We start from the raw sequence: 21,998 nt of genomic DNA, 5'->3' as shown, positions 1-21,998 counted from the left end.
CTGCTACAGGTAGAAAATTCCTACAGGTAATAGTTTCGCGCATTACACCGGCACAGCTCTGCTCCCCGGCTCTTCTTGGGCTCCTGATCTCTCCTTATCTCGGCCCCACTCTGGCCCAGGTAGTTCCAGCTCACATGGAGAATGGGACCCCCTGGCCTGGTGACCCCCTCATTAGACTGTCTGTCAGGGTGAGCTGGAGCTTTGGCCTCTCCCCATTGCCCCTGGGGACTGTCAGTCTCAAGGTCCTGATTTCCCATCGACCCTTCCCCTTCCTTTTGGTACTGGGAACCAGCCAACCAAAAAACCCCACTAAATTTTAGTAAGGGGCCAACAATCCCCTTACAGAAGCCAGCCCCGTGAGGGTCACAGATGTCCAAAGAAAACAGCACAAGGTGGTTCCATGGTGTAACGGTCAGCACTCGGGACTCTGAATCCACGTCTTTGGAAAAGGCAGACACTGCGTTTTTCAGGTCATCTACTGAGGGGACGGAGACACTCTGGGCACAAGAAGTCGACTCCCCAGTGAGGTGTGAGACTTAATTCTATGGAGCCAGGTGCTGGACTTTGTCAGGGAGGCTCAGGCATGGGGGATCGGGGTGCAGCAGACGGGCCAGCTGTCTAGGTGTGGCGATTTAGTCGCACTGAGGCCCAGGAGGGAAGAGAAGGAGGAACCCTGCTGATGGGCAGTGGCTGTGGAGAAAAAGAGGAAGGGTTCCTGGAACTCCCCCCCCCCCCCTTTTATCTGCCTGCTTGCTGTTGTGGTGGAAGGGGGCAGATGCTCCCAGGAAGCCTGTTTTGTTAGTTCCCTCTGGGGCACCTGGCACTGGCCACTGTCAGAGGACAGGTACTGGGCTAGATGGACCTTTGCTCTGACCAGTCTAGCAGTTCTTATGGGGTTTGCCAAGGTCACCTATGGATCTTCTCTTTGTGTCTCTGAATACTCTACAGGGCTGCATAAGCTGCAGCAAGTTTCTGGTCTTGGGTTTGAGCTTGAGAAACAGGGATTATAGGCGAGGCAGGGATCAAAGGGTCTCATGGCTGACGGCCAGCAGATGTGCAGGTCACGGGCAATGAGCCCAGGACAACTGGTATATGTGGTGCATGAATGAGCCCAAACTAGAAGGTTTCTTGTTGGCCTCAAAGGGTAGTTGCTCAAAGGGAGCGGTCTGGTGTGATGAAAAGAGTGACCCATTTATGGACTTGACTAGCTTGGGGAGTCCTTGCACTGGGGGGGGGGATGGTGGGGCAAATATGTGGTTGGGAGAATTCCGCATCCATAAAATCTCACCCCTGGGTTTGTAATGTCAGACTGCAGCAAACAAGTCCCTCTATGTGTGAAGGGATGGGCTGTGAGGGGAGGCCTATGGGGTGTCAGTGTGAGGGGGAGGGGCTGTGAGGGGGAGGGTCCATGGGGGTGTCAGTGTGAGGGCTATGGAGTGTCTCTGTGAGGGGAGGGGCTATGAGGATATAGTCACCTCCAGGCAGCAGGAGCCCCCTGACATGGGAGTGGAACTGCCCCCTTCCCTCACACGTGCTTTGGGGGGCCCTAGGGCCCAGCATGGAGCTGCTATCCCTGCAGGGTCCCTGGGAGTCACAAAGGGGTGATGTGAGGTTACTACCCCGTCTGTGCTGGTGTGGGGGATTGGAGTCCCGGCCACAACACAGGGGCCCCCACAAAGTTAAGTTGCTTCAAATTCAGCCCAGGGCAGTCAGGATCGGATTTCAGCTTTCTGCCCCGAGCCCCAGTGAATCTAACGCCGGCCCTGCTTTCTGAGTTACTTTGGTGGGTCCCCCCAAAACCTGCTCACTGCCCCCTCAACCGAGGACCCCTGGTTGAGAACCGCTGCCTGGGAACTCTGTTTAGCAGGAGGGAGCAAAGCTGCTGCCTTTCCTGATGGCTGAACACAGGCCCTGAGAGTGGGATATCCAGGCACGGTCAGCGACACCAGGAGAGCTCCCCGAGCAGCTGCGTGGCCTCAGGGACAGTCTGAGCCTGCAGGGCCCCCGGGGGACAATGAAGCAGCTGGGTCAGGCTGGGCACCTTGATTCCCAGAGAACGGCCCTGGCTCCCTGCTCAGCAGCAAAGAATTAATGGTGGTGAAGTCCATTAATAGCTATTAGCCAGGATGGGTAAGGAATGGTGTCCCTAGCCTCTCTTTGTCAGAGGATGGAGATGGACAGCAGGAGAGAGATCACTTGATCATTGTCACTTAGGTTCACTCCCTCTGGGGCACCTGGCATTGGCCACTGTCGGTAGACAGGATACTGGGTTAGATGGACCTTTGGTCTGACCCAGTATGGATGTTCTTATGTAATAATTTCTCCCCCGTTCCCCAATAAATCAGCCTGATCTAAGTGCAGAGCTGGGAGTTTCTCCTTTCACCCCTGCTGGGGAGGGCCGGGTCCCAGGGGCGTTTCTAGAAGAGCATTTGGGACTCAACTTGGGGAACCAGCCTTTCATTACAGAACGCTCACGTTCTGACGACATCTTTATTTACAGTTTTTTATAATACGATATAATCCTTCAATCCTAGTGTCACCATCGATAACATGGCTTGGTCAGCCTGGTGGGATACCAAGGGTAAAACTAACCAGCTCTTCAAATCCAAGAGAGTGGAGATAAATCACCTCTCAGAGTGAATGCGGGGTAATCAATAGGCAGACAGCGGGCCAAATCGCTTTTCAATGGACCCCAACTATTTTTTATTTACTTATTATTAGCATTATTTTTTATTATTATTATTATTATTATTTTCTCTGGAGTCTGGACTTTGACTGTACTTTGACCAACAATTTTGGACCTTGACAAAAAAAAAAGAATGGCTTACCACTAAGGCCTTCGTTACACTGGCGCCGTACCGAGCTGCAACTTGCTGCGCTCAGGGGGGTGTTTAAAGCGCCAGTGTAATCAGCACCTGCAGCGCTGCATGCTCCCTCGCTGCACTACAAGCTATTCCCCTCGGAGAGGTGGAGTACTTACAGCACAGTGAATCCTCAAGTGTAGCCAAGGCCTAACAATGGGGTTGTGTTACCTTCCTTATGTCCTGGCGCCATCTTGTGGCCATTTCCTTTCCCTCCTTTCCGTGAAAAGATTTGGGATTTTGTGTAGAAACTTTATTTCCTCAGGAACAGGGGCTGCCTGCATGTATCACCCACTACATTAGAAGGTGACAGACAAACACCCTTAGGACGAGGCAGCGTCACTGTCAAAAAAATCATCTCCTGTCTTCACTTGAATGACAGCCTGAATCGTTCCTTATCCGGGCAGAGCCCAAGGACTGGAATCAGCAGCAGCAACAAATCGTTATGTATGTAGCAAGAACCAACACAAAATGTGCTTTAAAAGGAGCTGTCTCCTTCCTGCTGGGGTGAAATTTGCCCTTATGGTCATAGATTTTCATTTCCCTTCTCTGAGAGCAGAGCTGGGGTTAGCGCACCTTAGGCTGGGATGTCGAGCCCATGTCCCCATCTGTCCGTCACTCTGGGAACGTGTCTCTTCTCACAGGCTGCCTCCAGCCTGTCCAGCCAGCTCCTGAGCTCTGTGGGCGTGAGTCATTTGGCATAAGTGGCACCTGGGAGAAACACTCCTGCCAGACGCATTAGTGGTAAAGTGACAAGTTTCAGAGTAACAGCCGTGTTAGTCTGTATCCGCAAAAAGAAGAACAGGAGTACTTGTGGCACCTTAGAGACTAACAAATTTATTAGAGCATAAGCTTTCGTGGACTACAGCCCACTTCTTCGGATGCATATAGAATGGAACATATAATGAGGAGATATATATATACACACATACAGAGAGCATGAACAGGTGGGGAGTTGTCTTACTAACTCTGAGAGGCCAATTAATTAAGAGAGAAAAAAAAAAAAAAAAAAAAAAAAACTTTTGAAGTGATAATCAAGCTAGCCGTACTCGGCTAGCTTGATTATCACTTCAAAAGATTTTTTTTTTTTTTCTCTCTCAATTAATTGGCCTCTCAGAGTTAGTAAGACAACTCCCACCTGTTTATGCTCTCTGTATGTGTGTATATATATCTCCTCATTATATGTTCCATTCTATATGCATCCGAAGAAGTGGGCTGTAGTCCACGAAAGCTTATGCTCTAATAAATTTGTTAGTCTCTAAGGTGCCACAAGTGGTAAAGTGGTGAGCATAGCTGCCTTCCAAGCAGTTGACCTGGGTTCAATTCCTGGTCAATACAGGGATCTCCCCTTTTCTTGGCTGGGAATTGGTTTAATTTCAGTCACATTGTATCAGTTTATCAATGGAATGGGAGAATTAATGTCCCAAATCCCATCAGGTCATTCAACACCCAGTGGCGGAAGAAAGGGGCGGGACTAGACAGTGCGCTGTTAGAGTCATCCTGGTATTACAATGTTTGGTTTATTCTTTAAAAATTTTCCTTTACTTCCCTCTCCGATTCAGACTCAGAGCCTTTAAGGGTAGAAGGGACCAGAGTGGTCATCTAGTTCGACCTCCTGCACCTTGCAGGCCAAAGGACCCCACCCACCCACTCCTGTAACAGACCCCTAACCTCTGCTTGAGTTACTGACATCCTGAAATCATGGATTAAAGCTGTCAAGTTACAGAGAATCCACCATTTACACTGGTTTAAACCTGCAAGTGACCCATGCCCCATGCTGCAGAGGAAGGCGAAACCCCCCAGGGTCTCTGCCAATCTACCCTTGGGGAAAACTCCTTCCCAACCCCAAATATGGCCATCAGTGAGACCCTGAGCATGCGGACAAGATGCACCGGGCAGACACCTGGGAAAGAATTCTCTGCAGTAACTCTGAGCCCTCCCCACCTATTGTCCCATCTCCGGCCATTGGAGATACATTTGCTGCTAGCAATCCCAGATCGGCCACATGCCGTTGCAGGCAGTCCCATCACACCACCCCGTCCATAATCTTATCAAGCTCAGTCTTGAAGCCTTTTCAGTTTTTTGCCCCACTGCTCCCCTTGGGACGCTGTTCCAGAACTTCACTCCTCCGGTGGTTAGAAACCTTCACCTAATTTCAAGGTTGTTGATGCTCAGTTTATATCCATTAGTTCATTACTAGTGGGGGCATGTGATAGTGTGGGGGCGGGAGGGAGAAAGACAGGAGAACTGACAGTGGGAGCCGGAGAGATTCCCTGTTCCCCTATCACCCATCTCTGGGAGGAACCAGTTGGACTTGCCCTTGGGAAGCTGCCGCTAATAACTCAGATGTAAAATCATTATTCCGTTTGAATCAGATTAAAGCCTCCTCACACCCAGGGTCACAGTCATTGACATGGCTTATTCCTGGGATGTCACCGGCCACAGCAATGCAATGAGTGGAACCAAATCCCTTTCCAGAGCCCAGGCACACACAGAAATCCTGGGGCTTTTCGTTCCTAGGCTTCTGGCACCGTCGTGTGGCCATTTGATTTCAGTCCTTTCTGTTCAAACCTTTAGCTTTCTGCACAGAAATGTTAATTCCCTCGGAGAGAGTCAGGAGCATTTCTCTGTTTTGTGTTGTTAAGGATTGAAATGTTCCTCACTTCCTCGGTCCCAACCTGCCTCCCGTTCTACTGCCCATGCAGCCCCCTCCCAGCCCTCAGTGGCCAGTCGATGCTGATTCCCTCAGCCCCATCTGTGCAGGGGGTGAAACCTGTCACTCCGCATTGCCTAGTTCCCCTAACTCTGAGGGACTTCAGCTCCTCTGTGTCCCCAGGAACCCTGCACACCACTCCCCTGTTTACCATGGTTCAGATATTGCAGTAGCATGAGTTTGACACTCACTTTAGAGACCCCACATTAATAATCATTTTCAATATGAACTTACTGGAGATTCTATCGCAATATTTGGGTGGGGGGAACCTGTTAAAAATATTCATAAAACTCCTTTCCCAAGAGAGTCCCAGGGCTCTTGAAATCCTGTGTATCGTCATGAACGTCCACTGACCATGTAGCTGATTGTGGTATAAACATCTCAGATTTCCCCAGCTAGATAAGATCCCGTCTTTACATAAATGTCAGGGAGCCCTGCCTGAAAACAGTGACAATCTTAGAGCAGTTCATCGGCATAATTATCACACTAAAGCATATGTGGAAAGCATGTACCCTGCCACTGAGCTCCCTCCCCACCAATACAGCTAATGCCATAAGGCATTGGGGGGGGAGGGGGAGAGTCTCTATGCCTGATCTCGGTGGCAGAAGGGGTTTGGGGCTTCAAGAGCTTCCACATTATGACATAGTGGATGGGGCCGTGGGTGGAAGGCGTGGAAGGGGTGGAAGAGGGCGGGGCTGCAGGCAGAAAGGGTGGGGATTTGATATCACTAGCCCCTGCTTAGCGAGTAGGGTTCAGTTTAGAGCAGTCGTCCCCAAAATGTGGGGCATGCCTCCTAGGGGCACAGAAGAATGTTCATGGGGGCACCTCTGGGCCTAAGCCAGCCCCCATGGAGAGCAGGGAGGGAGCACCACTCTGCCCCCAGGCTCCCAGCCTGGCCTCGGCCTTATTACCCCGTCCACACCCCTCTCCCCGGCAAGCCATGGCCCCGCTCCCAGCCCCAGTTCTAGATCGTGGCTGCTGAGGGGCTGCAGACATGGATAAGAGGGCACAATATGAAAAGTTTGGGGACCACTGGTTTCGGTTAACACCCTCAATCACTTCTGTGCAGTCCAATAAAATGTATTCCTTGTCCCTCAAGCAGGATGGACTAGGTGTGTTCTCTTGTCCTTTACTCATAGAGTTGGAAGGGACCTCAGGAGGTCATTTAGTCCAACCCCCTGCTCAAAGCAGGACCAACCCCCAACTAAATCCCCTAATTGTCCCCTCAAGGATTGAACTCACAACCCTGAGTTTAGCAGGCCAATGCTCAAAACACTGGGCTATCCCTCCCCTGCATCATCTAACAAAGATAATAACATTTCTTTGCCCTCATGTGTTTTGTAACCCAACATCAGCCCAAACTGGTCCTTTTGGCAAAGCCGCCCCATCATGCTGCGTAGCTAGGCGGAGTAGGCGGGTCGGTGCAAACACGGTCTGTTCCTGAAGTATTTCCCCCAGCTCATCACTAGGTGTGAGGGGGGAGCTCGTTCAGACCCTGCTTACACTTAGTATTTAAAAACTGCTTATTGGCCCTACCTCTGCTGGCCTTAGATTTCTCCTCCTGTCCCTTCCCCAACAGCTCAAATGAGGTGGCCGAGTGGTTAAGGTGATGAGCTGTTAGGGTGACCAGACAGCATGTGTGAAAAATCGGGACGGGGGTGGGGGATAATAGGAGCCTATATAAGAAAAAGACCCAAAAATCGGGACTGTCCCTATAAAATCAGGACATCTGGTCACCCTATGAGCTGTTAATCCATTGTACTCTACACAAGTGGGTTTGAATCACATCCTAGGGTTACCAAATTAAAAAAAAGAGGACAGTCCACAGGACCCCAACTCTGCCCCTTCCCCAAAGTCTCCGCCACTTCCCCTGAGTACCCCGCATTCTTCCTCTCAGTAGGGTGACCAGATTGGCAGTATAAAAGATCGGGACGGGGGCAGAGCAAAAAAAGGGGGGAGGTGGAGCAAAAAAAATTAGTTTTAAAGGGACCTGGGGCATTAGCAGGCCCCGGCCCCGTGTCCTGCCCTTCCCGCGGAGCCGCCCGCTACGGGCATATGCAGGGCGCGGTGGGTCTGGGCGGGGGCAGCGCGGAGAGGGCAGGGGCCCGGTGGACGGCGCGGGGACGTGGGCCGAATCCCCGCTGCTGCCAGGGAGCCCCGTGCCTCTCCCTCCCGCTCGCAGCTGTGGCTCATTCCCGGCGGGACGCCCCTTCTGCTGACCCGGCCACATGCGGCACGCGTCCCCCGCGCCTAGTCCCCCTCCCGCCGGGAAGGAGCATCTGGACATGCGGGGCAGGCCGGGGGGTGCATCCCGCCGGGAAGGAGCCGCAGCTGCGAGCGGGAGGGAGAGGCGCGGGGCTCCCTGGAAGCAGCAGGGATTCGACCCGCCCCGCCCACCGGGCCCCTACCCGCTCCGCGCTGCCCCTGCCCGGACCCGCCACGCTGCCCCGCGGGCTGCAGGGCTGGAGCAGCCTCCAGGCTGTGCTCCCGGGCCCGGGTGTAGCAGCCCAGGCAGAAGCCCTCTGGCACGGCGGGGAGGTTCACAGCTGAGCCCCCTGTCTCCCTCCCTTGCCAGCTCCCCTTTGCCCGCCAGGTGCCGGAGCTGACTCACCAGCTCCAGGATCCAGGCACCGCCGCCACCCGCCTCCCTCCAGGCTTGCGCGGCCATGCTGCAAGCCTGGGAGGGAGGAGGAATGCTGCGTGGTTGGGGAAGAGGCAGGGCCAGGGCAGGGATTTGGGGAGGGAGCCAATGGGGGAAGGAGGGGGCGGAGCCAGGGCGCGAGCGCCAGAGCGGAGGACAACATTTCTTTTTTGTCCAGTGTTCCGACCAAACATTGGTCGGGACACGGGACAAAGAAGCAAATATCGGGACAGTCCTGATAAAATCGGGACGTCTGGTCACCCTACCTCCCAGCCACGCAAAACAGCTGCCCGAGCACTACCAGCTTCATGGTTTGCCAAGCAGCCCCCATACCTCTGCACCCTGCCCCCTTGGCTGGGCACTTCGGCTCCGGGGGCACAGTGGCGGGAGACATGGGGGCTGCCTGAAGCCGGTAGCGCTCGGGCAGTTCGGCTCTTACAGAGCTGGGGAGTCAGGGAGCAGCAGCAGTCGCCAGAGCCAGCTCTAAGGTAAGCCAGGGATGCGGCAAAGCTGGGAGTATTTTTCCCGGACATATTTGGCTTTTTGGAAATTCCCCCCGGACGGAGGTTTGATTACCAAAAAGCCGAACATGTCCAGGAAAAAATGGACGTATGGTAACCCTATCATATTACCATTGTAGCAGAGTCTCTCTGTTACACTTACCAAGTTTGCGGAGGATACCAAGCTGGGAGGGGTTGCAAGTGCTTTGGAGAACAGCATTAAAATTCAAAATGATCTGGACAAATTGGAGAAATGGTCTGAAGTATATAGGATGAAATTCAATAAGGACAAATCCAAAGTACTTCACTTAGGAAGGAACAAGCAGTTGCACACATACAAAATGGGAAATGACTGCCTAGGAAGGTGTACTGTGGAAAGGGATCTGGGGGGTCACAGTGGATCACAAGCTAAATACGAGTCAACAGAGTTACACTGTGGCAAACAAAGCAAACATCATTCTGGGATCTATTAGCAGGAGTATTGTAAGCAAGACACGAGAAGTAATTCTTCCGCTCTACTCCGCGCTGATTAGGCCTCAACTGGAGCAGTGTATCCAGTTCTGGGTGCCACATTTCATGTAAGATGTGGACAAATTGGAGAAAGTCCAGAGAAGAGCAACAAAAATGATGAAAGGTCTAGAAAACATGACCTATGAGGGAAGATTGAAAAAATTGTGTTTGTTTAGTCTGGAGAAGAGAATACTGAAAAGGGACATGATCACAGTTTTCAAGTACATAAAAGGTTGTTAGAAGGAGGAGGGAGAAAAATTGTTCTTCTTAACCTCTGAGGATAGCACAAAAAGCACCGGGCTTAAATTGCAGAAAGGGAGGTTTAGGTCCGACAGTAGGAAAAACTTCCTGTCAGTGTGGTTAAGCACTGGAATAAATTGCCTAGAGAGGTTGTGGAATCTCCATTATTGGGGATTTTTAAGAGCAGGCTGGACAAACACCTCTCAGGGATTATCTAGATAATACTTAGTCCTGCCTTGAGTGCAGGGGACAGGACTAAATGACCTCTCGAGGTCTCTTCCAGTTCTTTGATTCTATGAACCAAAGGCCAGAGAAGAGCAGAATCAAAGGAGTCACTTTGGGGGATTCTCCCAGTCATTGTCCCAAGGCAGCTGTCTCAGGTTCACTAAGTTGTTTGATGCTCCAGCCTTTATACAGTCTCTCCTGGGAGTGCCCCCTTTCATGGGCTGGGCCTAGTTTTAGCTTTTGGCAAGCGTGACCCTGGGGGCTCTGAGACTGGGCCTCCTTGTCTCAGCACACCTTGTTTCTTTCCGTGGCTCCCCAGTGAGTACAGATGAGTAGATACTCCTGATAGAGACTGTGAACATAAGAATGGCCCACTGCGTCAGATCAATGGTCCATCTAGCTCTGTGGCCAATGCCAGGTGCTTCAGAGGGAATGAACAGAACAGGGAATCATCAAGTGATCCATCCCCTGTCACCCTTTCCCAGCTTCTGGCAAACTGAGGCCAGAGACACCATCCCTGCCCATCCTGCCTGTGACACTGGCAGATGAGGTGTTAGCTCTTGTAAAAGCCCCCCATGTCTTAATTGAACATGGACAAATGCATAGCTGGAATCAGTCTGACTCCCCAGCATTAGTATTGTTAAAACAGGTATTAGAATGACAAGAATGTGTTTAGACTTTATTGAATGCTTTATTGAGTTGCTGCTGGGTTCATATCTGACTAGTTGCATTGTGAGCCTCTGTGGCTATGTAAATCAGCAGACAGCAGAGAGACTTTACCTATGTGAAGTGCTGATTGGCAACAGAATGCATTACACCCTGCCTGGCAGGAAAGGTCCATCAACACCAGACAGACTATTATGGGACATTAAAGAAGACACAAGACTGTTGTTGTCCTCTTGACCTCTCATTAACTGAGTTTGCAGCTCAGAGCACATGGCAGAAAGAGGATAAAAAACCCCATGCTGAAGGAACTGATTATCTGTATGCTGCTTCAACTCTGGGGGGGCAAAGTTTCTAGGTATAAGGAAGATATTCTCAGCTCCTTATCCTGGGTTAGTCCTAAAGAATATGTAGAGCTTGCTTATTAAGCTTCCATTGCCTTTTGAAATTTAAGACTGTAACTCGTCTCCATCTGCTTTAACTTTGTAAACAATTCTCATTTTCTTTGAAATAAATCTCAGTAGAGGTTATGACAGGACTGGCTACAAGTGTTGTCTTTGTGGGAGATCTAAGATTCAATTGACCTAAGGAAGTGACTGATCCTTTGGGACTGGCAGTAACCTGACAATTGCTGTGATTCGTGGCGTAAGGCAGTGGTTCTGAACCAGGGGTCTGGAGCCCCCTGGGGGGCCACGAGTAGTTATCAGGGGGGCTGCCAAGCAAGGCCAGCATTAGACTTGCCGAGGCCCAGGGTAGAAAACTCAAGTCCCAGTGCATGGGGCTGAAGTCCAGGGCCCCTGAGCCCCACCACCAGGAGCTAAAGCCAAAGCCTAAGCAATGTAGCTTTGTTGGGGCCTGTGGTGGGGCGATTGCCCCACGCCCAGAGAGGGTGGGCTGCAGCAGGCCTAGGCGCCTGCGCAGATGCACAACCCATCAGGGAAGGGCTTACAGAGAGCCAATCAGAGGACAGATTGGGGCCAGCCAATCAGGGCCCGGCTTAGCCATATAAAAGACTGCCCAGACCAGGAGCACTCAGTCTGTCCCAGGCCTTCAGAGGGGAAGGTCTGTCTCCAGAGCTGGGAGGCCAGCACCATGGACAGCGCAGTGCAGGCCAGCTCGGGAGAGTGGGAGAAGGCCCTACTCCATAGCCTGCCAGGTGGCAGGCCTGGGAGGAGGAGGCCTAGCGTAGAGAAGGGCTGTTGGGGAAGCGGTGCAGAGGGATAGACAGAGGAGGAAGGAGAAGGAAGACAGCGAGACTGTCACCTGAGGGCCTCTGGACCGGGACTCAGAGTAGTGGGCGGGCCTGAGTCCCCCCCCCTTTTCCCCCCTTTGTTTGATGTGCTGCCCTACACCCAGCCGCAGGGAGTGGCCAGCCTGAACCACACCAGGTCCTAGACTGTAAGGATCAGACTCGAAGGTGTGGGGCTGCTGTTCCCCCCCCCCCCCCCCGGAAGGGGGTGTGAATGGACAAAGGGACACTGTCGGAGGACAGTGCTCCGGAAGAGGACGCCGTACGTTGAGAGCAGTGCAAGCCTGCGCACCCAACGAAGGCGAGACGACAGGTGGGATGCCACCCAAAGAGGGTGCTCTACTGGCTCAAACTAATTCCCTGAGACGACCAGGAGGAGGTGCTGCAGCGGTGAGCTACGGAGCCTGTCACAGGGCCCTGTGGCATGGGGCCCCAGGTAGTTGCCCTGCTTGCTATCCCCTAACAGGATAGCGAACAGGGGCTGCTAACAGGGAGTTTTGCAAGGGAGTTTGGAAGGGGAGCAGGAAGGGGGTGAGGGTCCCTTGCCGGTTCCATCTGTTTTCTCTTTATTCCCCTTAATACTTATAAACCAACTACATTCAAAACTTCTTGCTTAAACAACCCTTTCATCCGACGGGGCTGCAGACGGGAGTTTGACAGAGGGAGGCTTATGATGGTTAGGAAGACCCGCAACACCTGTGCCAGCACTGCTTCTGTCTCCTCCACCTGTGCCTGTAGCCAGACAGAGCGCCTGAGCATGGATGCTTCTACCCAGATCCTGGTGTGGTTTTGCAGAGACTGTAACTTGCAATTTCCACTTACTGATATCCAGGCTGGCGGGACCATCCAATGTGAGAGGTGCCTGCTGGTGGAATCTCTCAGGCAGCAGGTGGGAGAGCTACAGGAGGAGGTGGCTAGGTTGAGGAGCATCCGAATCCATGCGCAATTCCTCGACCATGTCCATGTGGAGACAGCTGAGGTAGCTGTCCCAGTACGCAGGACTACTGATACACCACCGGTGGAGGAGGAGATGGCTCAGGGTGGACACTGGCAGCTGGTTACTTCTGGCAGCAGGCAGTGCTCCAGCCCTGCTCCGAACCCTCCTGCCGTGGTAATAGGTAACCATTATGCTCTTCTTGATACAGGAAAGAAGGAATCACTCCCTACAGTAAAGGAGGAGAAGCCTCGTACCCCTAAGGCTGGGAGGTCTGCTGCCACCACTGCAAATAGGAAACGTAGGGTAGTGGTGGTCGGAGACTCTCTGCTGAGGGGGACGGAGGCGCCCATCTGTCGCCCTGACATTTCATCTCGGGAGGTATGCTGCCTGCCGGGAGCCCGTATCCGAGACGTTACGGAGGCATTGTCGAGGATTATCCAGCCCTCTGACTACTACCCCATGCTACTCATCCATGTGGGCACAAATGATACTGCGTGGTGTGACACTGAATGGATCAAGAGTGACTACAGGGCTCTGGGAGTACGGGTGAAGGAGTTTGGAGCGCAGGTGGTATTCTCTTCAATTCTTCCTGTCAAAGGTAGGGGCCCGGGCAGAGACAGATGCATCATGGAGGTGAATGCCTGGCTGTGAAGATGGTGTCGCCAGGAGGGCTTCCTAGACCACGGGATGCTATTCAAGGAAGGACTGCTAGGCAGAGATGGCGTTCACCTTTCGAGGAGAGGAAAGGCCCTATTTGGACACAGACTGGCTAACCTAGTGAGGAGGGCTTTAAACTAGGTTCGACGGGGACAGGTGAGCAAAGCCCACAGGTAAGTGAGGAACATGGAGACAGGGGAGATGGGTTGGAAATGAGAGGGAGTGTGGGCTATATTGGCAGAGAGAAAGGAGAGTCAGGACAAAACTGGGAGGAAAGATCAAACCAGTATCTTAGATGCCTATATACAAATGCAAGATGTATGGGGAATAAGCAGGAAGAACTGGAAGTGCTAATAAATAAATACAACTATGACATTGTTAGCATCACTGAAACTTGGTGGGATAATACACATGATTGGAATGTTGGTGTGGATGGGTACAGCTTGCTCAGGAAGGATAGACAGGGGAAAAAGGGAGGAGGTGTTGCCTTATATATTAAAAATGTACACACTTGGACTGAGGTAGAGATGGACATAGGAGATGGAAGTGTTGAGAGTCTCTGGGTTAGGCTAAAAGGGGTAAAAAACAAGGGAGATGTCATGCTATGAGTCTACTACAGGCCACCTAACCAGGTGGAAGAGGTGGATGAGGCTTTTTTCAAGCAACTAACAAAATCATCCAAAGACCAAGATTTGGTGGTGATGGGGGACTTCAACTATCCGGATATATGTTGGGAAAATAACACAGCGGGGCACAGACTATCCAACAAACTCTTGGACTGCATTGGAGACAACTTTTTATTTCAGAAGGCTGAAAAAGCTACTGGGGGGAAGCTGTTCTAGACTTGATTTTAACAAATGGGGAGGAACTCGTTGAGAATTTGAAAGTAGAAGGCAGCCTGGGTGAAAGTGATCATGAAATCATAGAGCTTGCAATTCTAAGGAAGGGTAGAAGGGAGAACAGCAAAATAGAGACAATGGATTTCAGGAAGGCAGATCTTGGTAAGCTCAGAGAGCTGATAGGTAAGGTCCCATGGGAATCAAGACTGAGGGGAAAAACAACTGAGGAGAGTTGGCAGTTTTTCAAAGGGACACTATTAAGGGCCCAAAAGCAAGCTATTCCGCTGGTTAGGAAAGATAGAAAATGTGGCAAAAGACCACCTTGGCTTAACCATGAGATCTTGCATGATCTAAAAAATAAAAAGGAGTCATATAAAAAATGGAAACTAGGACAGATTACAAAGGATGAATATAGGCAAACAACACAGGAATGCAGGGGCAAGATTAGAAAGGCAAAGGCACAAAATGAGCTCAAACTAGCTACAGGAATAAAGGGAAACAAGAAGACTTTTTATCAATACATTAGAAGCAAGAGGAAGACCAAAGACAGGGTAGGCCCACTGCTTCGTGAAGAGGGAGAAACAGTAACAGGAAACTTGGAAATGGCAGAGATGCTTAATGACTTCTTTGTTTCGGTCTTCACTGAGAAGTCTGAAGGAATGCTTAACATAGTGAATGCTAATGGGAAGGGGGTAGGTTTAGCAGATAAAATAAAAAAAACAAGCTAAAAATCACTTAGAAAAGTTAGATGCCTGCAAGTCACCCGGGCCTGATGAAATGCATCCTAGAATACTCAAGGAGCTAATAGAGGAGGTATCTGAGCCTCTAGCTATTATCTTTGGAAAGTCATGGGAGACGGGAGAGATTCCAGAAGACTAGAAAAGGGCAAATATAGTGCCCATCTATAAAAAGGGAAATAAAAACAACCCAGGAAACTACAGACCGGTTAGTTTAACTTCTGTGCCAGGGAAGATAATGGAGCAAGTAATTAAGGAAATCATCTGCAAACACTTGGAAGGTGGTAAGGTGATAGGGAATAGCCAGCATGGATTTGTAAAGAACAAATCATGTCAAACAAATCTGATAGCTTTCTTTTATAGGATAACGAGCCTTGTGGATAAGGGTGAAGCTGTGGATGTGGTATACCTAGACTTTAGTAAGGCATTTGATACAGTCTCACATGATATTCTTATCGATAAGCTAGGCAAATACAATTTAGATGGGGCTACTATAAGGTGGGTGCACAACTGGCTGGATAACCGTACTCGGAGAGTTGTTATTAATGGTTCCCAATCCTGCTGGAAAGGCGTAACGAGTGGGGTACCGCAGGGGACTGTTTTGGGACCAGCTCTGTTCAATATCTTCATCAACGACTTAGATATTGGCATAGAAAGTACGCTTATTAAGTTTGCGGATGATACCAAACTGGTAGGGATTGCAACTGCTTTGGAGGACAGGGTCATAATTCAAAATGATCTGGAGAAATGGTCTGAGGTAAACAGGATGAAGTTTAACAAAGACAAATGCAAAGTGCTCCACTTAGGAAGGAACAATCAGTTTCACACATACAGAATGGGAAGAGACTGTCTAGGAAGGAGTATGGCAGAAAGGGATCTAGGGGTTATAGTGGACCACAAGCTAAATATGAGTCAACAGTGTGATGCTGTTGCAAAAAAAGCAAACATGATTCTGGGATGCATTAACAGGTGTGTTGTGAGCAAGACACGAGAAGTCATTCTTCCGCTCTACTCTGCTCTGGTTAGGCCTCAGCTGGAGTATTGTGTCCAGTTCTGGGCACCGCATTTTAAAAAAGATGTGGAGAAATTGGAAAGGGTCCAGAGAAGAGCAACAAGAATGATTAAAGGTCTTGAGAACATGACCTATGAAGGAAGGCTGAAAGAATTGGGTTTGTTTAGTTTGGAAAAGAGAAGACTGAGAGGGGACATGATAGCAGTTTTCAGGTATCTAAAAGGGTGTCATAAGGAGGAGGGAGAAAACTTGTTCACCTTAGCCTCTAAGGATAGAACTAGAAGCAATGGGCTTAAACTGCAGCAAGGGAGGTCTAGGTTGGACATTAGGAAAAAGTTCCTAACTGTCAGGGTGGTTAAACACTGGAATAAATTGCCTAGAGAGGTTGTGGAATCTCCATCTCTGGAGATATTTAAGAGTAGGTTAGATAAATATCTATCAGGGATGGTCTAGACAGTATTTGGTCCTGCCATGCGGGCAGGGGACTGGACTCGATGACCTCTCGAGGTCCCTTCCAGTCCTTGAATCTATGAATAACACCAGCCCTGGTTGGTGAAATCTACATATAGACCTCACAACCAATTTGGGGTTTGTTCCCTTCTTCTTACCAGTCTGCCTGAGGCTGGTGCTCATGCCCTCAAGTCACTGAAGACCGTGTTACAGAGACTTACGGGCACAACGCCACCAGCAGCAATTGGCAGCAATGCACAGCAGACTTTACAATGACACAGTGTGGGCCAAATGGTCCATAGACTCACTGAAGCCCCAGTTCTCCGCCAGTGCACATCAGCATCCCGGCAACTTTCAAGGAGGGTCAAGTCTGCCACTCCTTCAGTGATGATGGATCTCCAGCATAGCATCACCCACGCCCCATAACCCGCATTGTCTCCTGAGACAGAGGTGAGTGACAGAGGGTGCACAAGGGATCCGGGGTGGGGTGGGAGTGGGAAAGAGATAACAAAATGCACCTTCTAGGGGTCACTCCTCAGGAAGTCAAGGTAACAGGCACTGTGGTGGCAGTAAAGGGGGAGGGAGTGGGAGCAGGAGGGAGCAGCATCCTCAAAGGCAATGCTGCCAGTGGGTCTCCCCACCACATCAGGCATGGGGCTGATAGGGGGCCATTACCTGGGCCTGGGTGCCTGTGAAGGGCTATATAAACCCCACGCTGGCACAGAAGGGGTTAAACTGCTTTAATCTGGACTCGCCCAGCTTCTCCACACCTGCAAACAATGCCAGGACTGGAGCAGGAGTTAACAGGAGAGACCTACTCTATTCAGACGGGGGCAACACTGGGAAGGGAACAGTCCGTGGAGCATCTCCAGCCCCAAAAAGAGGGCTGGCAGCATTCGGGGCTCTGGCCTTCACTGAGGGAGGCCCAGCAGTTGGGCACCAGTTTGATGGGCTGGATGGCCTCTCACTGGGGGCTGCCAGCAGCCTGGCACATGGAGTAGATATGGGGTGGCCTGTGGAGCAGGAAGTGGAGCAGCATCCCAGACAGCACACCAAAAAGGGAACTGGAGAGGGGACTTGAGGCACTGCAGCAAATTCAGCACCTGTCCTGAAGGCCACTGGCATTGTCGTCCTCTCCCTGGCCTACAGGGGTCAGACAGTGACACAGAGATCCCTTGGCAAAGGGTCACTTGGTCTTTGCCAGCAGCTCTCACCTGAGACCTGACAAACCATCACACCAAACATCTCTTGGAGGACGGTCATGTCAGCTGTCTACAGAAAGCTCATAGCTGGTCAAGACTTAAAGACCGACAGATCAACGTACGGGTCATATGTAAGTAACAAAGCATTTATATTGAAAATCTACTTTATGAACTTGGAATGGAAAATCAATCACTGAGAGGTAATGGGCCCCAGGATCGGCCCATCCACCCAAAAGGGAGTCGTCACTTCTCACTAATCAGCTAGCAAGACAATGCAACGCTCAAGTGACCAGCCTTGCTCCCTCCCAAACTATCAATGGAAAACCATTAGAGCACCACCAAACAACTGAAACGTATGGGGGGGAGCTGAAGGTAACAAATTTAATTATCTGAAATCCAAAATATGAATAGTTTAAAGGTATATGTTACACATGTATGGGGTGGAGGGGCAGGCCACAGTGTAGCAGGGAGGGGGCGTGTTTGGAGGATGGGCAGAGCTAGGACATGGCTAGACCAGGAGCAGAAGGCCTAGCTGGAGCACAGACCATGTGAGAGATTTCTCTCGCTGGCTCGGTTACCAACTGCCCATGACAAACACTTGAAAGAAGGGGAGGCTGAGCTGGAAATGGTGGTAGGAGTTGAGGAAGAGAGAAACTTTTGAAAGCATGACCATTATTCCCATTCCTCTGTAATGAAAAATGTACAGGAGAGGGGAGCTGCACTTCACAATCACCCAGCACCTACGTGGAGAGAGCACTGGACTGGGACTATTCCTGGCTCTGCCACAGACGTGTTGGGCGACCTTGGGTAACTCATTGCACTTCTCTGTGCTTCCTATTGCAAACTTGTGTGAGACCCACAACTGCCTATACGGCTGCTAACTTCTCCCGCCAACATCGCTCTGTGCAAAAAGCTAGGAAATTCACTTACAAAAAGCTTTATGAACGCAGGATTTAAGGTTGCCCAGAGCTGTCTGGTGCCCCTCCAGAAGAGAGATCAGTAAAACTCAAACTTGTAATAGTCAGGAGATGCAGAGAGAAGGTACACACCAATGTAATCCTAATTCTGACCCACGTGAGCAATGACCCTTTCTTTACTCCTACAACACACCTATGTGCACCCAGCTATTTGAGCTAGTGCCTATCACTAAAGTACTAGGGAAAATGTCAACCAGGGCACACAATAAAGCACTTTATCTTTGCTAAGACAATTTGGTTTTAGATGAGCTGCGCTGTACAGGAGCTACTGACACCTGTTCTAAACTCAGATACTGGGCTGCTCCCCATAAACAGCCGCACACTTGTCAACTGAACACCTCTTCACCCCTTTTTACAACTCTTTCATCCTTACTAACAGAAGTTCCAGCTAACGTTCTACATTCACGTACCCATTGTTAAGCACACAGACTGCTCCCACATCCCATCTCACTGCTGACCATTCCCATGGCAAACAGTCCCATTTCCACCTGACAACATGCACAACTCAGTGCCGATACAGACTGGAAGCTCAAGGTACACATGCACCTCTTTCCTTTCATCGCACACATGGGGGACTCAGACCCATATCTTCTTATATCACAATCACACCTCCACCAAGTTGCTCCAACTAACGCCTCTACCTTTCAGTGAAGCTACACCTAACACAGTGAGTGCAGCTGGAGTGCTGGCAGATAATGCCCAGTGGCTGTTGCCACCTCCAGGGGGCAGAGTTAAGGTTGCATTGGTATGCACATTAGCTCTCTATTTCCTAGTTTTTGGAGGTTTGAATTTTGCTGAACTTGATACTCTAGCAGGGCCCAACATACAGCTGTTTAAAGACATGGAGGGTTTCTATGCTGCAAACCTGATCTTTGACGTTTTTTTTTAAAAAGATAAATAATTACAATAAATGTACCGCTGCATAAATGAAGGTGTGAGGGACTAGATGGATGTTCAGTAAATACACAGAATGATGGCTCCCCATCCCTACCTGCCATTCACAGAGGCAGCAAAGCCCTGGGAAAGACAACTTTCAGAGGCAAAGAGAAGGGACTAGAGCTTAGAGTTTCTCTGCCAGTCAGGAAGGGGTAGCAGCAAGGGAAGACTGACAGCTGATAGTTCCAGGGGTGAAAAGGTTTGGGGGTATGGTGGGGGACAGAAGCAGCTGGGACTGTGCAGAATTAAGGTCCCTACAGGATACAGGCAATCGCCATAGGGCTACGAATAAGGCATTTTACTGTACAAAGTTCTAGATTAGATTATACCAATTTGTAAAGACATAGAGAGAGCGGGACTTGATAACAGCTTGAGGTCCTGTCCAGCCCTACATTTCTAGGATGCTATGCAATATATAGATATAAAGACAAAACATACAGAATACACTGCAACAGGTCAGGCAATTCAGGGAAAAAAACTAACCCCACCCCAAAAAACCTACACTCCACAGCATATGTCAATTGTTGATCAGAAGTAAAATCTGAGTGTATTTCCCATCACTACTTGATAAATGAACAGAGAGGAAAGAGGCAACATTTGTAATAAATGTCTAGTCACGCTGAAGAACCAGAGCAAAGGGATAAATCTGAGATGTTGTTTGTGTTTTATCATTAGAGAGAGAGGGCCCAACTCTCAGGGCCCATTCAAGTAGAACTAGACAACAAGAGAGAAAGTGGGCTGGGGGGAGGGGGAGATTTTAGGATATTTTATATCCATCTTTGAGAGTTGTGGGAAAAACGGGTCACAAACTGCGCATTTGGTAACAGGAGAGAGAAACCCCCAGACTGGGGGCGGGAGGGAGGGGATTTTCTGTGGCTATGAAATGAGGGGAGGGGGCAGTTTGAAGGGATTTTATGTGACTGTCCAACACACACAAACAATGACAGTTTCCCCCACACACATTTACACGGGCCGCAGGGAGCCGGGGGGGGGCAGTTTGAAGGGCGTGCGGGGGAGGAAGATCCCTGGAGCAGGGAAGGGGGCAGCAGTGGGGGATGGGCAAGTGCAACACACGGAGACACACTCACACACAGACACTTTTCTCCCCTGGGGATTTCCCGGCCCCCCACAGAGAGCTCAACCCGCCCCCACTCCCATCGCTACAGAGGCCAAACCAGTACCCACCACACCACCCCAGCTTAGGGTGACCAGATACCAAAGATGAAATATCGGGACGCTGGGGGGGGCGGAGCAAAAAAAGAAAAAAGCCGCCAGAGCCCCGCCCCCGCCCCAACCCTCTGGAGCCGATGGCTGCCCCCCCCGGCTCTGCAATCAGAGATGCAGTGCTCAGCTGCTCCTCTGCCCTAAAAACCAGCCTTCCTCCCGGCACGGGCTTGTCCTGCCTCCGCACACAAAGGCTGGTGCAGGAGGCAAAGTCCCGGGGGGTGGGGCCGGGAAGGCCGCAAGAGCAGGGGGCAGTGAGAACCTACCCGGGGACGGGAGAGCCCCGCAAAGGAGGCACAGACCCCTGCCCTTCCCCACCCTGTAGCTACCATAAGCTCCAGTGAACAAACCGGAGCGCTCCCCCCTCGGTGTGTTTGGGACTGCCGAGCCACTTCCTTCTTCCCCCACCGCCTCCGCTCCACTCACGGGCGGGAGGTTTCGGGTTACAGCGCCCGCACCTGGACCCCCCACAGTGGCCGCGCCAAGAGAGAGGCGCGGACTCGGAGCAACTGCCCGACCCTCCTCCCTCCATCCCCCCTCCACACATCCCTCCTCCGCTGGCCTCCAGGCGCAGCTGCTGTACCGCACCACCCTCTTAATCTTCATGGTGGCCGCGCCACACACGCTGGTGTCCGGCCTCCCTCCGGCGGTTGCGCCGCCGCCATACAGCTGATCAGCGCGCAAGCGGTGTGCGTGGGGAAGAGGCGGGGCCAGGGCGGGGATTTGGGGAGCTATCCAATGGGGGAAGGAGGGGGCGGAGTCGGGGCGGGGCGGGGAGGGGAGGGCGCGAGCCGGAGTGGAGGGCAAAAATTGCTTCTTTGTCCAGTGTCCCGACCAAACATCGGTCGGGACGCGGGACAAACAAGTAAATATCTGGACAGTCCCGATAAAATCGGGACGTCTGGTCACCCTATCCCAGCTTCCGGCCTGGCCCTTACCGGCTCTCCCGCAGGCCTGGAGCTCCCCCGCAGCTGGTCCGGAAGTGACTCACCGCATGGGGTGCCTGGCAGGGGAAGGGGGAAGGAGACACGTTACGGTTGCGGCCGTTGGAGCGCGTGGGGCTGGGAGGCGGCGCTGCTACCCCATTGGGGGTGGAGTTCTCCACAGCCCCGCCCCTTATCCCCCCTTTCTCCCCGCACGGAACATGCGCAGTAACAGCTGCTGAATCCTTCCCTTACCTGAGCTGAATAGGGCGGAAGCGCCCCTGGGGCAGGCAGGGAGATGTAGTTCCAGACTCTCTGTGTACCGGAAGTGACGTCGGATGGGGGGGCGGGGCCCGGCCCGGCTGCGGATACGCGCGGGGCGCTGCGGCTCTGCCTGTCTCGTGCGGGGCCGTTGGAGCCTCTCCCGGGGCCAGAGAAGAGTTTTGTGTCTCCCGGCTCTGGGCATGTGCAGATCGCGGGGGGCTTCCCCCCAACGGACAGT

The 21,998-nt window shown here is 51.5% G+C and overlaps 2 protein-coding genes across 6 annotated transcripts in view; one reads left to right on the top strand and one right to left on the bottom strand.

The window, feature by feature from the left end:
• Nucleotides 1-21,998, top strand: part of LOC128823014 (zinc finger protein 436-like) — a 446,052-nt gene that overhangs the window by 39,683 nt on the left and 384,371 nt on the right. The window lies entirely within an intron of this gene.
• The window catches only part of LOC128823088 (uncharacterized), a 27,466-nt gene extending 5,468 nt beyond the window's left edge, over nt 1-21,998 (bottom strand). For 2 of the 4 annotated variants that reach the window (XR_008441655.1, XR_008441656.1), the window contains exon 1: nt 21,512-21,662. Coding sequence is in view for 2 of the 4 variants with exons in the window: in XM_054005176.1 (XP_053861151.1) it covers nt 21,752-21,962 (211 nt within the window). In the remaining 2 variants the exon portion in view is untranslated. Of the gene's footprint in view, nt 1-21,511; nt 21,663-21,751 lie in introns of those variants that run through there. The other 2 variants (XM_054005176.1, XM_054005178.1) reach the window with 1 other exon arrangement.

Source organism: Malaclemys terrapin, chromosome 15, assembly GCF_027887155.1.
Source record: "Malaclemys terrapin pileata isolate rMalTer1 chromosome 15, rMalTer1.hap1, whole genome shotgun sequence".
NCBI lineage: Eukaryota > Metazoa > Chordata > Testudines > Emydidae > Malaclemys > Malaclemys terrapin.
This window is presented reverse-complemented; position numbering and strand designations above follow the sequence as displayed.